At 49.0% G+C, this 12,619-nt stretch overlaps 1 protein-coding gene across 2 annotated transcripts in view; it reads left to right on the top strand.

Moving 5' to 3' along the window:
* Positions 1 to 12,619, top strand: part of nrg3a (neuregulin 3a) — a 231,997-nt gene that overhangs the window by 144,102 nt on the left and 75,276 nt on the right. For both annotated transcript variants that reach the window (XM_081724867.1, XM_035531281.2), the window contains exon 2: positions 3,613 to 3,742. In XM_081724867.1, coding sequence (XP_081580993.1) covers positions 3,613 to 3,742 — 130 coding nt within the window. The remainder of the gene's footprint in view (positions 1 to 3,612; positions 3,743 to 12,619) is intronic.

Consider the following 12,619-nt stretch of genomic DNA (forward strand, 5'->3'; position numbering starts at 1 on the left):
TGTTAGAGGAAGTGTGCTGTTATAGGGAAACGCTCCCCAAGGGAAGCTGGGTTCTCTTTTCATCTTTCATGATAGCAGGTGCCTATAGCATGAGCAGGACGAGTGCCGTAGAGGGTGAGCAGTGTGAGTTAGGGAGGGAAACACAATGACGTGTTCCAGCAGTAAAAGAAAACTGATCATGTAGCACAGGACAGGAGAACTTTTCAAACATCGTTTTTATTTCTCAAACATGGCTGTAGCGTCTCTCCATGCACTGTGCAATACAGCATGTTACAGTGCATCACAGAACACTACAGTCACGCACTGAGTGTCAGGTGCTGCAAACTACCCTGTGTGGTGCCTCAGTGGGCTCACAGCGATGGTGTGAAGGCTTTGTGAGGACACTCCTCACACGCAGCTGACTGGCCATCAACTGCAATATAAACTAAGCTGAAGAAACACACACACACACACACACACACACTATGGTGGATTTGGATTGTGTAGATATATGAGTTTTTGCAGAGGAAGCAGGTGTGTATTGGGGGGGGTGTATTTATTGGATCACTTTGCACTGAGGGAAATAGCAGTAGACCGGGCCCCCCCCCCCCCCCTCCTCCTCCCCCGGTCCGGGCTGTGGTGGTTATTGGCGTTCGTCTGTGGAGGGAGTGTGGGATTTCACCTCCACTGCTTCGGCCTCCGAGGCGCTGTCCCCTTTGCCTATCCGTGTTTCTTGCTCCTTTAGTCCGTGTAGGCGGCCGTATTCAGACCATAGTGGGTTTGCTTATGGAGTGCTGTCCTCGACTGAACCTGGCTCAGCTCCTCTGTGGTCCCGGGGCTGTTTCAGACTCACTCACCCACTGAGTTGTGAGCTCGTAATCGCAGACGTCATATCACAAAAGTTTGGGTTTAAACACTGATACATTTTTAATGGCGTATCATTACAGAGCAGAGGAAGAGATGGCGCCTTGCTACAGGACTGCGGGCGAAGGATTGTGATTGGCTGGTGGAATGAACCTTTGGGCCAATCAGCTGATAGAAAAGGCAACCGGAAGGGAATGGGCAGTGTAACTAAAGGATGGGATGAACGTTTAAGAATGAAATGAGAAAGAAATGAGCTTTGAGATGAAAGCTTTTAGACAGCGGGCAGAAAAGGGCACTCACACTTTTCACATATTCTTTTTGCACCATTTTTTAAGCCCAAGCAAACTTAACACTGGCTTACTTATTCCCGGCATAGACTCCCTGTATTTACTACAATACAGATTAATAGAGTACCAGCACAAGCAACTGAACATAGCAGTACCACAATGCACTGCAACATTTTTGCTCCATATGTAAACTGAAATATGGGATATTCCAGAATATAGCATGTTGTTATTAGCACGGGTTTCAAATCCTACATTGAATGAAGGTTTAGCACCTAGCATCCATTACTCTCTTTCTATGTGTCACACACACACACACACACACACACACACACACACACACACACACACACACACACACACGTGGCTTTCACATTGCTGATTCACATACCACACTGTCTTTCTATTCATATTTTGCTGTGTCAGTCATACTGAGCGTGGCCAGGCCATAGGTCATGAGTAGGCCTGCCTTAACCACACGCCTTTATCCCAGCCAGCCGCTATGAGCCACTGTAGAACACGAGCCTGTGGTGCAGGGACCTGATGGAGCCCCTGTCGCTGTGCCAACACACTGCCGGAGGTGGGGTTGCCGTGCCGGTACGCTGCCCGAGGTGGGGTTGCCGTGCAGGCACTGCTAGTGGCTGTGCTTTCGAAGCCAACGAGCATCTCCATCCCTGTTGTCATGGTTGTCGTGCACAACCGTGCGTGATCTGCGCACAAGCTTGCAGGACATAGCCACCATGCAGGAGACAGCCTTACGCAGGGGACAGCCTCATGTAGGGGACAACCTCGTTTAGCGGACAGCCTCATGTAGGGGACAACCTCGTTTAGCGGACAGCCTCATGGAGGGTACAACCTCGTGGACTCCAGTACTCAAGCATCCATGTGGACCTGGGGTGACACCATGTTCCTGGCATTTCAGCCGTGTTGAGTTGCACAGGTAGTGGTTTGCCTTGACATCACAGCAGGCTTGTGGATCATGGAGCGAAGTGTGTGAAGGTCTTCGGCTCTGCTTGTGCACTAAAAGAGAATCTTTTCTCAGCTCAGTGTGCAAGGTGTGGAATTCTATCACTCTGACAGAACATCACAGTGTGCTTTGCGTATTACGTTGATTACATTTTGCGACAGCAGGATCGCTGTGACAACACAGATCTTATTTGTATAGCGCCTTTCATATGTAAAAATGTCTCATAGTGTGCAAAAAAAGCAAGCAAAATTAACAAAAGAAGAAAATACAAGTGTGTGTTTTTAATAAAACGGTGGTGGCGGGCTGAAGCCGAAGGTGGCGTGACACAAAAATTTGTGAAACAGTTGTGAGCCCATGTGCATATTACTGCCTTTCACAAATAATATATTTCACAAAAAGTGTGAGGGGAGGAGAGTGGCAGAGAGGAAAGGAGGAGAGTTGTGGGGAGTGGCAGAGGTCACACGTGAACGCATCTGCTTGGATGCTTCAAATTGCATTGTGGTTAAAATTGCTCACATAACACCTTAACGTGACATGGTTAAAGTATGCCATGTATTATTTTGACCAAAAATATTAATGTGGATCCTGTAAAAGCTTTTAATCTATTAATCAAAACACCAACAAAACATCAGGAAGACCAGCTGTTAGTCGGGGCAGACAATAAAAATGAAGACACTTAAGATTGCTTAGTTATGTACTGTGAACTTTTTCAGTATTGCGATAATAATTAAGAAACGATGTATCGCGCCGCCCTGGTTTGAACTGCAGCTGCTTGACAGTCACTGGGTTTGCCTGAGCACATCCAGGGCTTCTCAGGGGGGCATTTATCAGTCAGTGTGCCGCCGGACCAGAGACGGACACGGCGGCTTGTACCAACAGGAAAGGAGCTCTGGATTCACACACAACGCCGGGGTCCGGCCTATTCGTCACCACATGGTCTTAATCCCAAAACAGCTTCCTGCGTTAATCTCATTAGGCCCGAGAGAGCGATTATCCTTCCCTGCACCCATCTCCATGCAGTCATGTATCAGCGGTAAAGCAAACACGCAGCACATTGTGTTAACGTCACATGCGCTGTATTATAGCCCTGCCTCTGTGTTGTCCAACGACTCGGAGTGCTCAGAGCGGAGGGGCTGGCCAGGGTCCGCCGATACCCTGAGCCCCGATGCTGTGCCTGTTCCGACGTACTCGGATGGAGGGCTGATCTGCGGTGTCGATCTGGCCTGCGCTGATGTGTGCGTGCTGACGGAAATGACTTGGAGCTATCACTCCAACAGGCGGCATGCTTCCATCACTGTCTGCTAAACACCGGGAGATGAATGGGTCACTGCACGCACAAACACACACGACACACACACACACAGATGTTTCGCAGAGCGGCGGTGCGACGCCGTTTTGCCACGTCCCGTGATTACACCGTCGGCCCTGTGGTGTCGCCATGCCTCTTTAATGACCAGGCTGACTGGATCCCCACTAACATCTGTCCTCTGTCTTCTTCATCCTGTCTTCATTCCACAGCTGCCCCAACGCTCCCGCCTTTGAAATCGGAGCACTTCAAACCGTGTCAGGAGAAGGACCTGGCATACTGCCTGAATGACGGCGAGTGCTTCGTCATCGAGACCCTCAGCGGCCCCCACAAGCACTGCAGGTAGGAAGCTGCTGGTCTCCACTGAAGGTCCCAGCCACTGGCAATCCCACCTTCCATTTACCTAGCGTGACCTGCCAGTCGGTTTACTTCTCTCTCTCTCTCTCTCTCTCTCTCGCTCTCTTTCTCTCTTTTTTTTTTTACTTCTTCTTCCTCTTTAATTCATTAATTTGTTTATTATTATTACCATTTTTCATTGTTTCTCATGGGGATTCTGTCTCGTGGCTGTGTGGTCCTCCTAACGATAACATCCCTGTCATACCTGAGATCCCCGCCAGCTAATTAAAAGTGGCGTTTTGCAGAAGTTCATTACAAGCACGTTGCCTTGGCAACGGTCTCTTCCTCCCGGGCTGGTGGCAGGAGGCGGAGACCGCAGGTGGACGTTTTGGGCGAGCAGCCTATGGCGCTAAAAGCGGCGCCCGGCGTTCCGAGCCGCACGCTCGGTGCAGGAAGGAGGAGTACCTTCAGTCCTGCATGAGCGGCCATCTTGTTTGTTACCCCTCCATAACAAGACAGATGAGCAGCGAGTGAAAACGTGAGAGGAAAGGATGTGGGGCATAATTCAAGCTGAGGCGGTCGGTGGAGATCAGCTAAACAGTCCGTTTATTTGGCTCGTGGTCGAAGGTGCTCGGCCGCTAATTAAGTTGCACCAAACGCACCCCCCTCCCCAAGCAGCCTAAGGTGCTTCTGGGCAGGACAGGGAGAGAGAGAGAGAGAGAGAGAGAGAGAGAGAGAGAGAGAGAGAGAGAGAGAGAGAGAGAGGGAGAGGGGGGGGACAGAGAGAGAGGGAGAGAAAGAGAGAGAGAGAGAGAGCAAATTAGTTCATTTTGTATTGACCGTGCTGAATGGAGGATATGGCATCAAAATTCTCCCTTAGGATTAAACCCAAGCTACATTTTCTACGACTTTCAGCGTTGTCATGGAAACATAGCGCTTAGATATGCTGTGGCATGGGGCAGCTAGCATTGAAGCAGCACAAACAGGAAGTGATGCAGGTAGGAACGCATGAGGCGACAAAACGAACCGCCCTGGCACCCGCCGCCCGCCTGCGCTGGTTCCGTTCCAAGGCCGGCACTTAATAAGCTTCTCAGTTTCCTTCTGACCAACTCTGACATTTTCTGCAACAGATGTTCTCTCTGCAAGCGAGAGTGCTTCTCCCTTCACGCAGACTCATTGTCAGAGCAGGCGGTGGGATGTGGGTGGAGTGTAGAGAGCCAAGCTTGGCAGGGGGTGGGGGTGGGGGTGGGGGTATGTAGCCAAGCTGGACTTGTTCCTGGCTGTGACAGTATAGTTCTGGCTTTACTCAGATGGAACTGTACAGGTCCAGGTTCATGCCAATCTTAAGATTAGGTACAGACATGACGTGTGGTGATATGACAAAAGGTAACATGACTTACATGGGCAGATGGAGGACAGCGGAGCGTGGGATCCAAATTCCACAAACGCTGGGATTTGTGTCTCGGAATCATCGCTTGGCTCAGTGAAAATGGGGGCCTGGTTTGGGTTTCCAAAAACCACAGACTTCAAATGGGGAAACCCAACCAAAAACATCCCATTTCGTTCCCAGTGGGACTGGAATATATCTAATCAGCTAAGTAATGATCACACATTATAAGTGCGGCACAGAGGAGGTGCTGTTTTCTGTTGTTGATGTACTTGTGAGAGGTTGGCAGTGAGAGCCCAGAGAGAGATGAAGGTTCCGCTGGGGGAAGAGCGAGGTGAGGGCGGAGCTCCGCTTGGGGAAGAGCGAGCTGAGGGCAGAGCTCCGCTGGGGGAAGAGCGAGGTGAGGGCGGAGATCTTCCAGCCGCAGTCCAACTGTGCGTGGCGTGTCACTTGCCCGAGCCTTTCCAACAAGAGCTGAGTGCAGCGGACACGTGACGCTGTGCAGGAAGGCAGCTTCCCAGGCCATCGGTCTGGCACCATGGCAGGGAAGCTTTCTGAAAACAAGTGATGTACTGGCAGGGTTTGGATTGCTGCAGCGGTGGTGTGGTGGGAACGATAGATCAATAAGGCTCCAATATGCTCTCCTGCTTTCATTGTGGTGAGATGAATGGGGCTTACAAAATCGCTGTGATATTGGATTCTCCAGCTGGGTTAGTAAGATAATACAAAGGATGTGAAAACGATAAACATGTTTTCATGTACACCTCGAACCTAGTTATATTTGCCCTTAGGCTGAATATTTTCCAAATCTCTGTCTAGTGACTCAGTGCTGATTTCTGTTTTAGTTTTTTATCTCTTTGTATTAATTCATTATTTCATTATCTTTTCATCGCGTTCTGCTTGTTTCCTACGTAAAGCGCTTTGAATGACCTCTGGCACCAGAACGCGCTAAACAAATAAATCGGCTGTTCCTGTCCCCTGTTTCAGCATGTCCAAAGCGTTCATTTAAAGGAAGCTGTTTCGTTAGTTGCCGAACTCGTCTGTGAAGTTTTTCTTTTCTTTTTTTTTTGTGTGCGTACCTTGGGTACCAGAGGCTGTTATGAATCATCCCCCGTGTTGTGCTACCTTGGAGGAAACCTGGAAATACCCCCCGAGCTCTCAGCAACATCACATCACTTACATCAGCGTGCTTCTAGCAGCCTGTCGCAATGCGCCACACGGACGGGGCCGTGCCAGCGGGACGGGCAGGATGCGAGAGCACCGCGCTCCTGAAAAGCACATTTCAATTAACGGCCGTTTGCGCCGATGAGCCGGGGCCGTGGGAGGAACGGCACGAGAGCGGTTACTGTAGAAGTGGGAACAGTGGGGCCTTTCATTTCTACCTCAGGTAGAGACTCAGCGTGCGGGCAGGTCCGCATGGGCAGACTCACGTGGGCGGGTCTGCGTGGGCAGGTCCGCGTGTCAAAATCAAATTTATTTCTATAGCGATTTTTATGACAGTTACTGTCACAAAGCAGCTTTACACATGTCCGAGTCCAAGCCCCCAGTGAGCAAGCCAAGGGTGACAGTGGTGAGGAAAACCTCCCTAGAGCACGAAGAAGAAACTTTGCGAGGAACCAAGACTCCAAGGGGGGGCGTCCTCCTCTGGCCGACATCAGACACTGCAATAGTAACAATATAAACAATAAGGAGCAGAATAAGTAGTGAGAGAAAAGAAATATATAATGAAGAAATAAGCAATGAATGTCTGTTCCGGTTTTCTTGAAGTGAAGACAGATAGATTATTAGCCACGTTCTGGTACAAAAGCATGTAGATAAGGGAACTATAATGTGCAAAGATGGGCAGACCTAGCTATGGCAGGAACAAGCCAGACAGAAACACAGGCACGAAGGCACCCTGGAACAGACGCAGTCTGCCGCTCTCAGGCAACAAACTTAAGTGATAAAAAGGAGGTGAAGTGACATCCCATTACATCCCACTTTACCATAACTCTCAACGCCCACGGATCCCCAGATCTACACCTTTACCTAAGATGGGAAGTAGTTAATAAAATGCCTGACGGTACATATTGGAGAACGAGTGGAGGTCCACGTGTGCAGGTCCGCGTGTGCAGGTCCGCGTGTGCAGGTCCACATGTGCAGGTCAGTGTGTGCAGACTCACGTGTGCAGGTCCGCATGTACAGGTCCATGTGTGCAGACTCACATGTGCAGACTCAGGTGTGCAGGTCCACATGTGCAGGTCCATGTGAGCAGACTCACGTGTGCAGGTCCTGACACTGGACTCCTTGAGCTTAAATGCCCTACATGGAAGCAGAAGAATTGACCTAAAGTGAATTTGTTAAGCAAATACTAGTTAACCAGTGTAAGAAATTGGCTAGCTGAAATTGTATTAACGATACTGCAACAGTTCAGAAGGTGCATCTTTGCATGGGGGCCTTCTCACGAACCTTCTCACGAACTTCTAACTTTTGACCACTTTTGACCACAGTAGATCGACATCTGTTGAACGGCTACATAAATTCCTTGTTATAGCTACACCAGTCATTGAAGATACAATCATCATATCTGATCATATGCAATCATGAGACCGATAATATGTAGTCATTTATGTTCAAGATGAACATCACTGCAGGTGTAGCGCAGATGTAGAGGAACTGTAGAGGAACTGACTAGATCAAAGAGATCAACTGGCAAAAAGTGAGCAGAATGGTTCACTCCTGCTCCGGTTGTTCATTCTGCCTCTCAGATCTCAATTCTCCTGCCTACAGACAGCATGTTGAAAAGCTGGCTCTTGCAAGCATGTGCACACACACACACACACACACACCCCAACATGCAGACATAAGCACACTGAGGCTTTCTCTAGCACTTTTCCAGGGCTGCCCATCAGTTCCTGAGCCTGATTGTGGACTGTCTGTGGACTGTCTGTGAGCTGTCTGTATCTCACAGACCCTAACTAACAGACCCAGCTAACCCTGTGAGCTGTCTGTATCTCACAGACCCTAACTAACAGACCCAGCTAACCCTTTGAGTTGTCTGTGAGCTGTCTGTATCTCACAGACCCTAACTAACAGACCCAGTTAACCTTGTGAGCTGTCTGTTAGCTGTCTCTGGATTGTCTGAGAGCTTGAAACTGTCTGTGAGCTGTCAAATGGTTTGTAGACCATTTGTGACCTGTCTGTGAACTGTAGACTGTTTGTCACCTGTCTGTGAACTGTCTGTGAGCTGTCCGAGTACTACCCGTGGACTGTCTGTGAGCTGTTTGTATGGCTATAGGGACCCTGTGCAAATAACATCACCACTCACCTTCTCTGGAGCCGACTCCAGAGACCTCCCCATAAGGGAGAGGAGGGGTGGGGAGAGGTTCGCAACATACTGCAATATATTATTTCATGATTTACATGGACTCTTCTGCTGGATGGAGATGGATTCCACTGTAAGGCAGGACGCAGGGCAAGGTGATATTTATTGCCCAAATGGAATCAGTGCAGCAGAGCGATACCCTAGAGCCCCAGAGATGAGCTGAAAGCTTCCCCGCTCGCTGGAGGACAGGGGAGCATGGAGACCTCCCTCACCCTACAGACAGGCAGCGAGACACCAGCCTACTGCGGGAAGAAAAAAAACAAAAAGAAAAATAGAAATGCATTTATGAGCTCTAAATATTTTATGTTTGCAAATGATGAAATTAGAAAGCTGATGGTAGCACAATGGTGTACACACACAAACACACACACACACACACACACACACACACACACACACACACATACACACACACACACACGACTCCTAACCTACAGAGAATACCACTATCAACTTTATACCCCAAATGTTAATGCATCAGAGAACCTCTTTCACCTAAGCACCCACCAAAATCCTGTCAACTGGAAGGAAATTTAAATAGATAGTGGCTATTACTGAGCCTTGGTCATCCAATTTGTAAGCCATCGATCAGCACGGCGAGGGGCTGTCACATTTCCACCGCCCCGGCGCCTCGGGTCGGCGGCCCCGACCTGACACTGCCATTGATGGAACAGGAAGTAGTCAGTGTGTCCGCCGCATTCGTTAAACGTGAGGAGAGAGGGCGGGACGTGAGGCCGGCTGACGGACGGGCCAGTCAGCCGGTCAGGCTGCCGTCTAGGGCCATCGGGTGGAAGGCTCTGAGCTGCCACATTGCTGGGCCTTTATATGTATGTAGTCCTTTACGAAATTATGGGCAATGTAGTCCTTTAGAGAGATGTATTATGGGCAATGTAGTCCTTTAGAGAAATGCATTATGGGCCATGTACTCCTTTAGGGGAAAAAATGCTTGCGGCTGAGGCTGCCTCTGAAATGTACAGTAGAAAAGGCAACAAATCAGCCCCACCTCAGAGCACCTGCCACATCTCACATGTGTGAAAGTCTCTGGAACAAAGGGAGTCCACTTTGGAACAAAGGGGTGGGGGGGTGGGGGGTTCACTTTGGAACAAGGGGTAGTCCACTTTGGAACAAAGGAGGGGAGTCCACTTTGGACCACTTTTACCACACCAGTCAACAGCATGACACTAAGGATGATGTCATCTTATGGCTGTGACATTGTGTCTCTGGTGAAGTCACACACACAAATACACACAAACACAAACATACACACACATACATACGCAGGCATAGAGATTCTGACACACACACACACACACACACGCACGTGCCTGGCTCGTCTTTGAAGTCGCTGTTATCTGACCATTATCTTTGCGCTGGATGTCTTGGCCAGCCCTTCTGAGTTTCATTCAGGCACACACACCCATCTAGAGGTTCGGAAAATGATGGGAGAGACGACAGAGCGAGAAAAAAGCACCTGAGGTGTGTGACGCACCCTCTCGCCCCAGCCGGTGTCTTCCCAGTGCTGTGATCTCCCCATGATTCAAGCCTGAGCGTCTGCATGCACACGTCCAGAGGGAGAGAGAGAAGAGGGGAGAGAGGGAAGAGGGGAGAGAGGGAAGAGGGGAGAGAGGGTGGAATCCTGCTAGCAGCAAAACCCAAATCGCTGCGGTTCTGCTTTCCACACACCCCTGCCACGTGCACGTGTGTGAAATTGATTGTGTATCGGCGAGCCCACTGGCAGAATAATGAGCGCTCCACGCGCAAACGCGCACACACCTCCCAGGACAACGGGAGTGTTTGCAGTCGGGCAAAGTGCCGATACCACAGATCCCACACAGACAAGCTGAGGGGCACACTCGGTAGGAGCCAGCTCGGATGGAGAGAGCGAGAGAGCAAGAGAGAGAGAGAGAGAGAGAGAGAAGGGTAGAGGGGGTGGAGGAAGAAACAGAGAAAAGAGAAAACATATATTTATATATATATATATATATATATATATATATATATATATATATATATATATATATAAAAGTACTTTGCTTTCATAGCTGATGACAGATGTCCTGTTTCTCAGGAAACCTTGTGCACTTCACTACGGAGGATATATATATATATATATTCACAGCCTAACAGAAGAAAAAAGATATAGGCATATTTCAGTGTATCAACTCACTGTAGTGGATAATGAGGGGGCTTCTTTATTAACGCACTGTCTGGGCTGTATTATGTATTATCTGAATTATGCATTATCTTTAATTGGTAAGAGGTTTCCATGCATCTCCTGCCTGACAGGTTGTGGGCTGCTGTGGCAGTAGACGGGACCGTGCGGGATTCGCCCTGCTCTTACGTGGCGTCTCAGGACAGAGGAAAAGCAGCTGTGGATTACACCCATAAGGGTAGAAAAACCCTGATGTTCAATGGCGCCAGCACAAACCAGGAGTTTACATGGATTACTATTTTTATTAGTAGTAGTAGTAGTATCAGGCATTTACATGGCTTATTAGATCCTTGCAAAATCTCCCACTGAAACATTTGGAATGTGGGATTTGTTCTCCTGCTTCTCCTGATCCTATGGCTGGGTTTGTGGGTACAGCCGTGCATTCCGTCGCCACAAACTTGGCTTCCTTCGGTGTGTGTGTGTGTGTGTGTGTGTGTGTGTGTGTGTGTGTGTGTGTGTGTGTGTGTGTGTGTGTGTGTGTGTGTGTGTGTGTGTGTGTGTGTAGCTCACAGGCTTATTGACGCACCCACTGCAGATATGCGGAGGAAAATACAACTTGACTGCCTGTCTTAACCAAGGATACATCCAGCAGTCTTAGATGGCAGGTGACATCAGCTGTCGACACGAATCCGTCAAGCCGCCGTCCTGCCAGGTGTGCACTCCTGTGATTGTTTACACCAGGAGTGAAGTCTGAATAAACAAGAGGGGGGGGGGGAGGTCACAGACGCATAACACCCCCCCCCCCATACAAAAACACAAACACAAAAAGTCTCATGAAAAGGCGTCTGCTCTGTTTTTCTAAATGGGAATACGTGTGTGTCCTTGTGCGGTTCTTCTCTCAAAAGATGTAAATAACACTATTTGGACACGGCTCTTCCTGTCCTGCGTGTGCAGTTTGGACACTCTCCTCCTGACAGGGTGTGTCTACCTGTAGAGCTTGATCACGACATCAGTACTGATCACAGTGCATGTGTGGTACATGTCAACCCGATCGACAGACAGACAGACAGACAGACAGACAGACAGAGCGACAGAGGGACAGAGGTCATGATAATAATGATAATATATACGCAAACCACATAAGGAAAACCATGGTGGGAGGCTAAACGAGGCATCGTGGAGACAAGGTGCCAGCAAAGGACTGATGTGAAAAGGGTAGGAGAGCAGCTGTGAGGTGAGGAGGGGCTGTTTCATTCAGTGGAAGGACGGAGGTGAGGGCAGAATGGGGGCAATGTAGAGAGAAAGGGGGCAAAGAGACACCAACTCTGGGGAAATGAGGGGTGGTTTCACATAACCTCAGTTGTGTTCAAAAGCTAAACCAGAAAAATATGTTTGTACTTAAAGCACAGGATGGAAGGAGCACGTCTCATCTCGACAGGCAGACTGAAGGAGTTCCAGAGCCTTGGAGAGACCACTAAGAGCTTGTCTTTCCTCAGCAGAAGCTGATCATGTGATCTCAAGACCTTTGATGGTGTATACAACTGAAATAAGTCAGATCTATAAATAGGATCCAAACCATTGATAAACCTTGCTTTATAAACCTACGGTGTAATTTTCAACCGAATTCTGACTTGGCGCTTGTCATCTGCGGTGCACCTCGGCAGCGAGCAGAGGGTCACGAGAGCTGACACTTCAGAGCCGGCTGGACTTCGCTTTCATATTGTGCTCCAAACACTAGTGTGGCACAGGGGCCCCAAGAGAGGAGAAGGAGAGGGAGAGAAAGAGAAAGAGAGAGAGGGAGAGAGAGAGAGAAATCTGGAAGGATAGAGCAGGAGAGCGAGGGAGAGAGAGAGAGAGAGAGAGGGAGAGGGAGGGAGAAATCTGGAAGGATAGAGCAGGAGAGAGGGAGAGAGAGAGTAAAGGAGAGGGAGAAGAAAAATAAGTTGAGAGAGATTAGAGATTTTGTCAATAAAAGAAATT

The sequence above is a fragment of the Electrophorus electricus genome, chromosome 12 (assembly GCF_041902795.1).
Source record: "Electrophorus electricus isolate QZ-2024a chromosome 12, ASM4190279v1, whole genome shotgun sequence".
Taxonomy (NCBI): Eukaryota; Metazoa; Chordata; class Actinopteri; order Gymnotiformes; family Gymnotidae; genus Electrophorus; species Electrophorus electricus.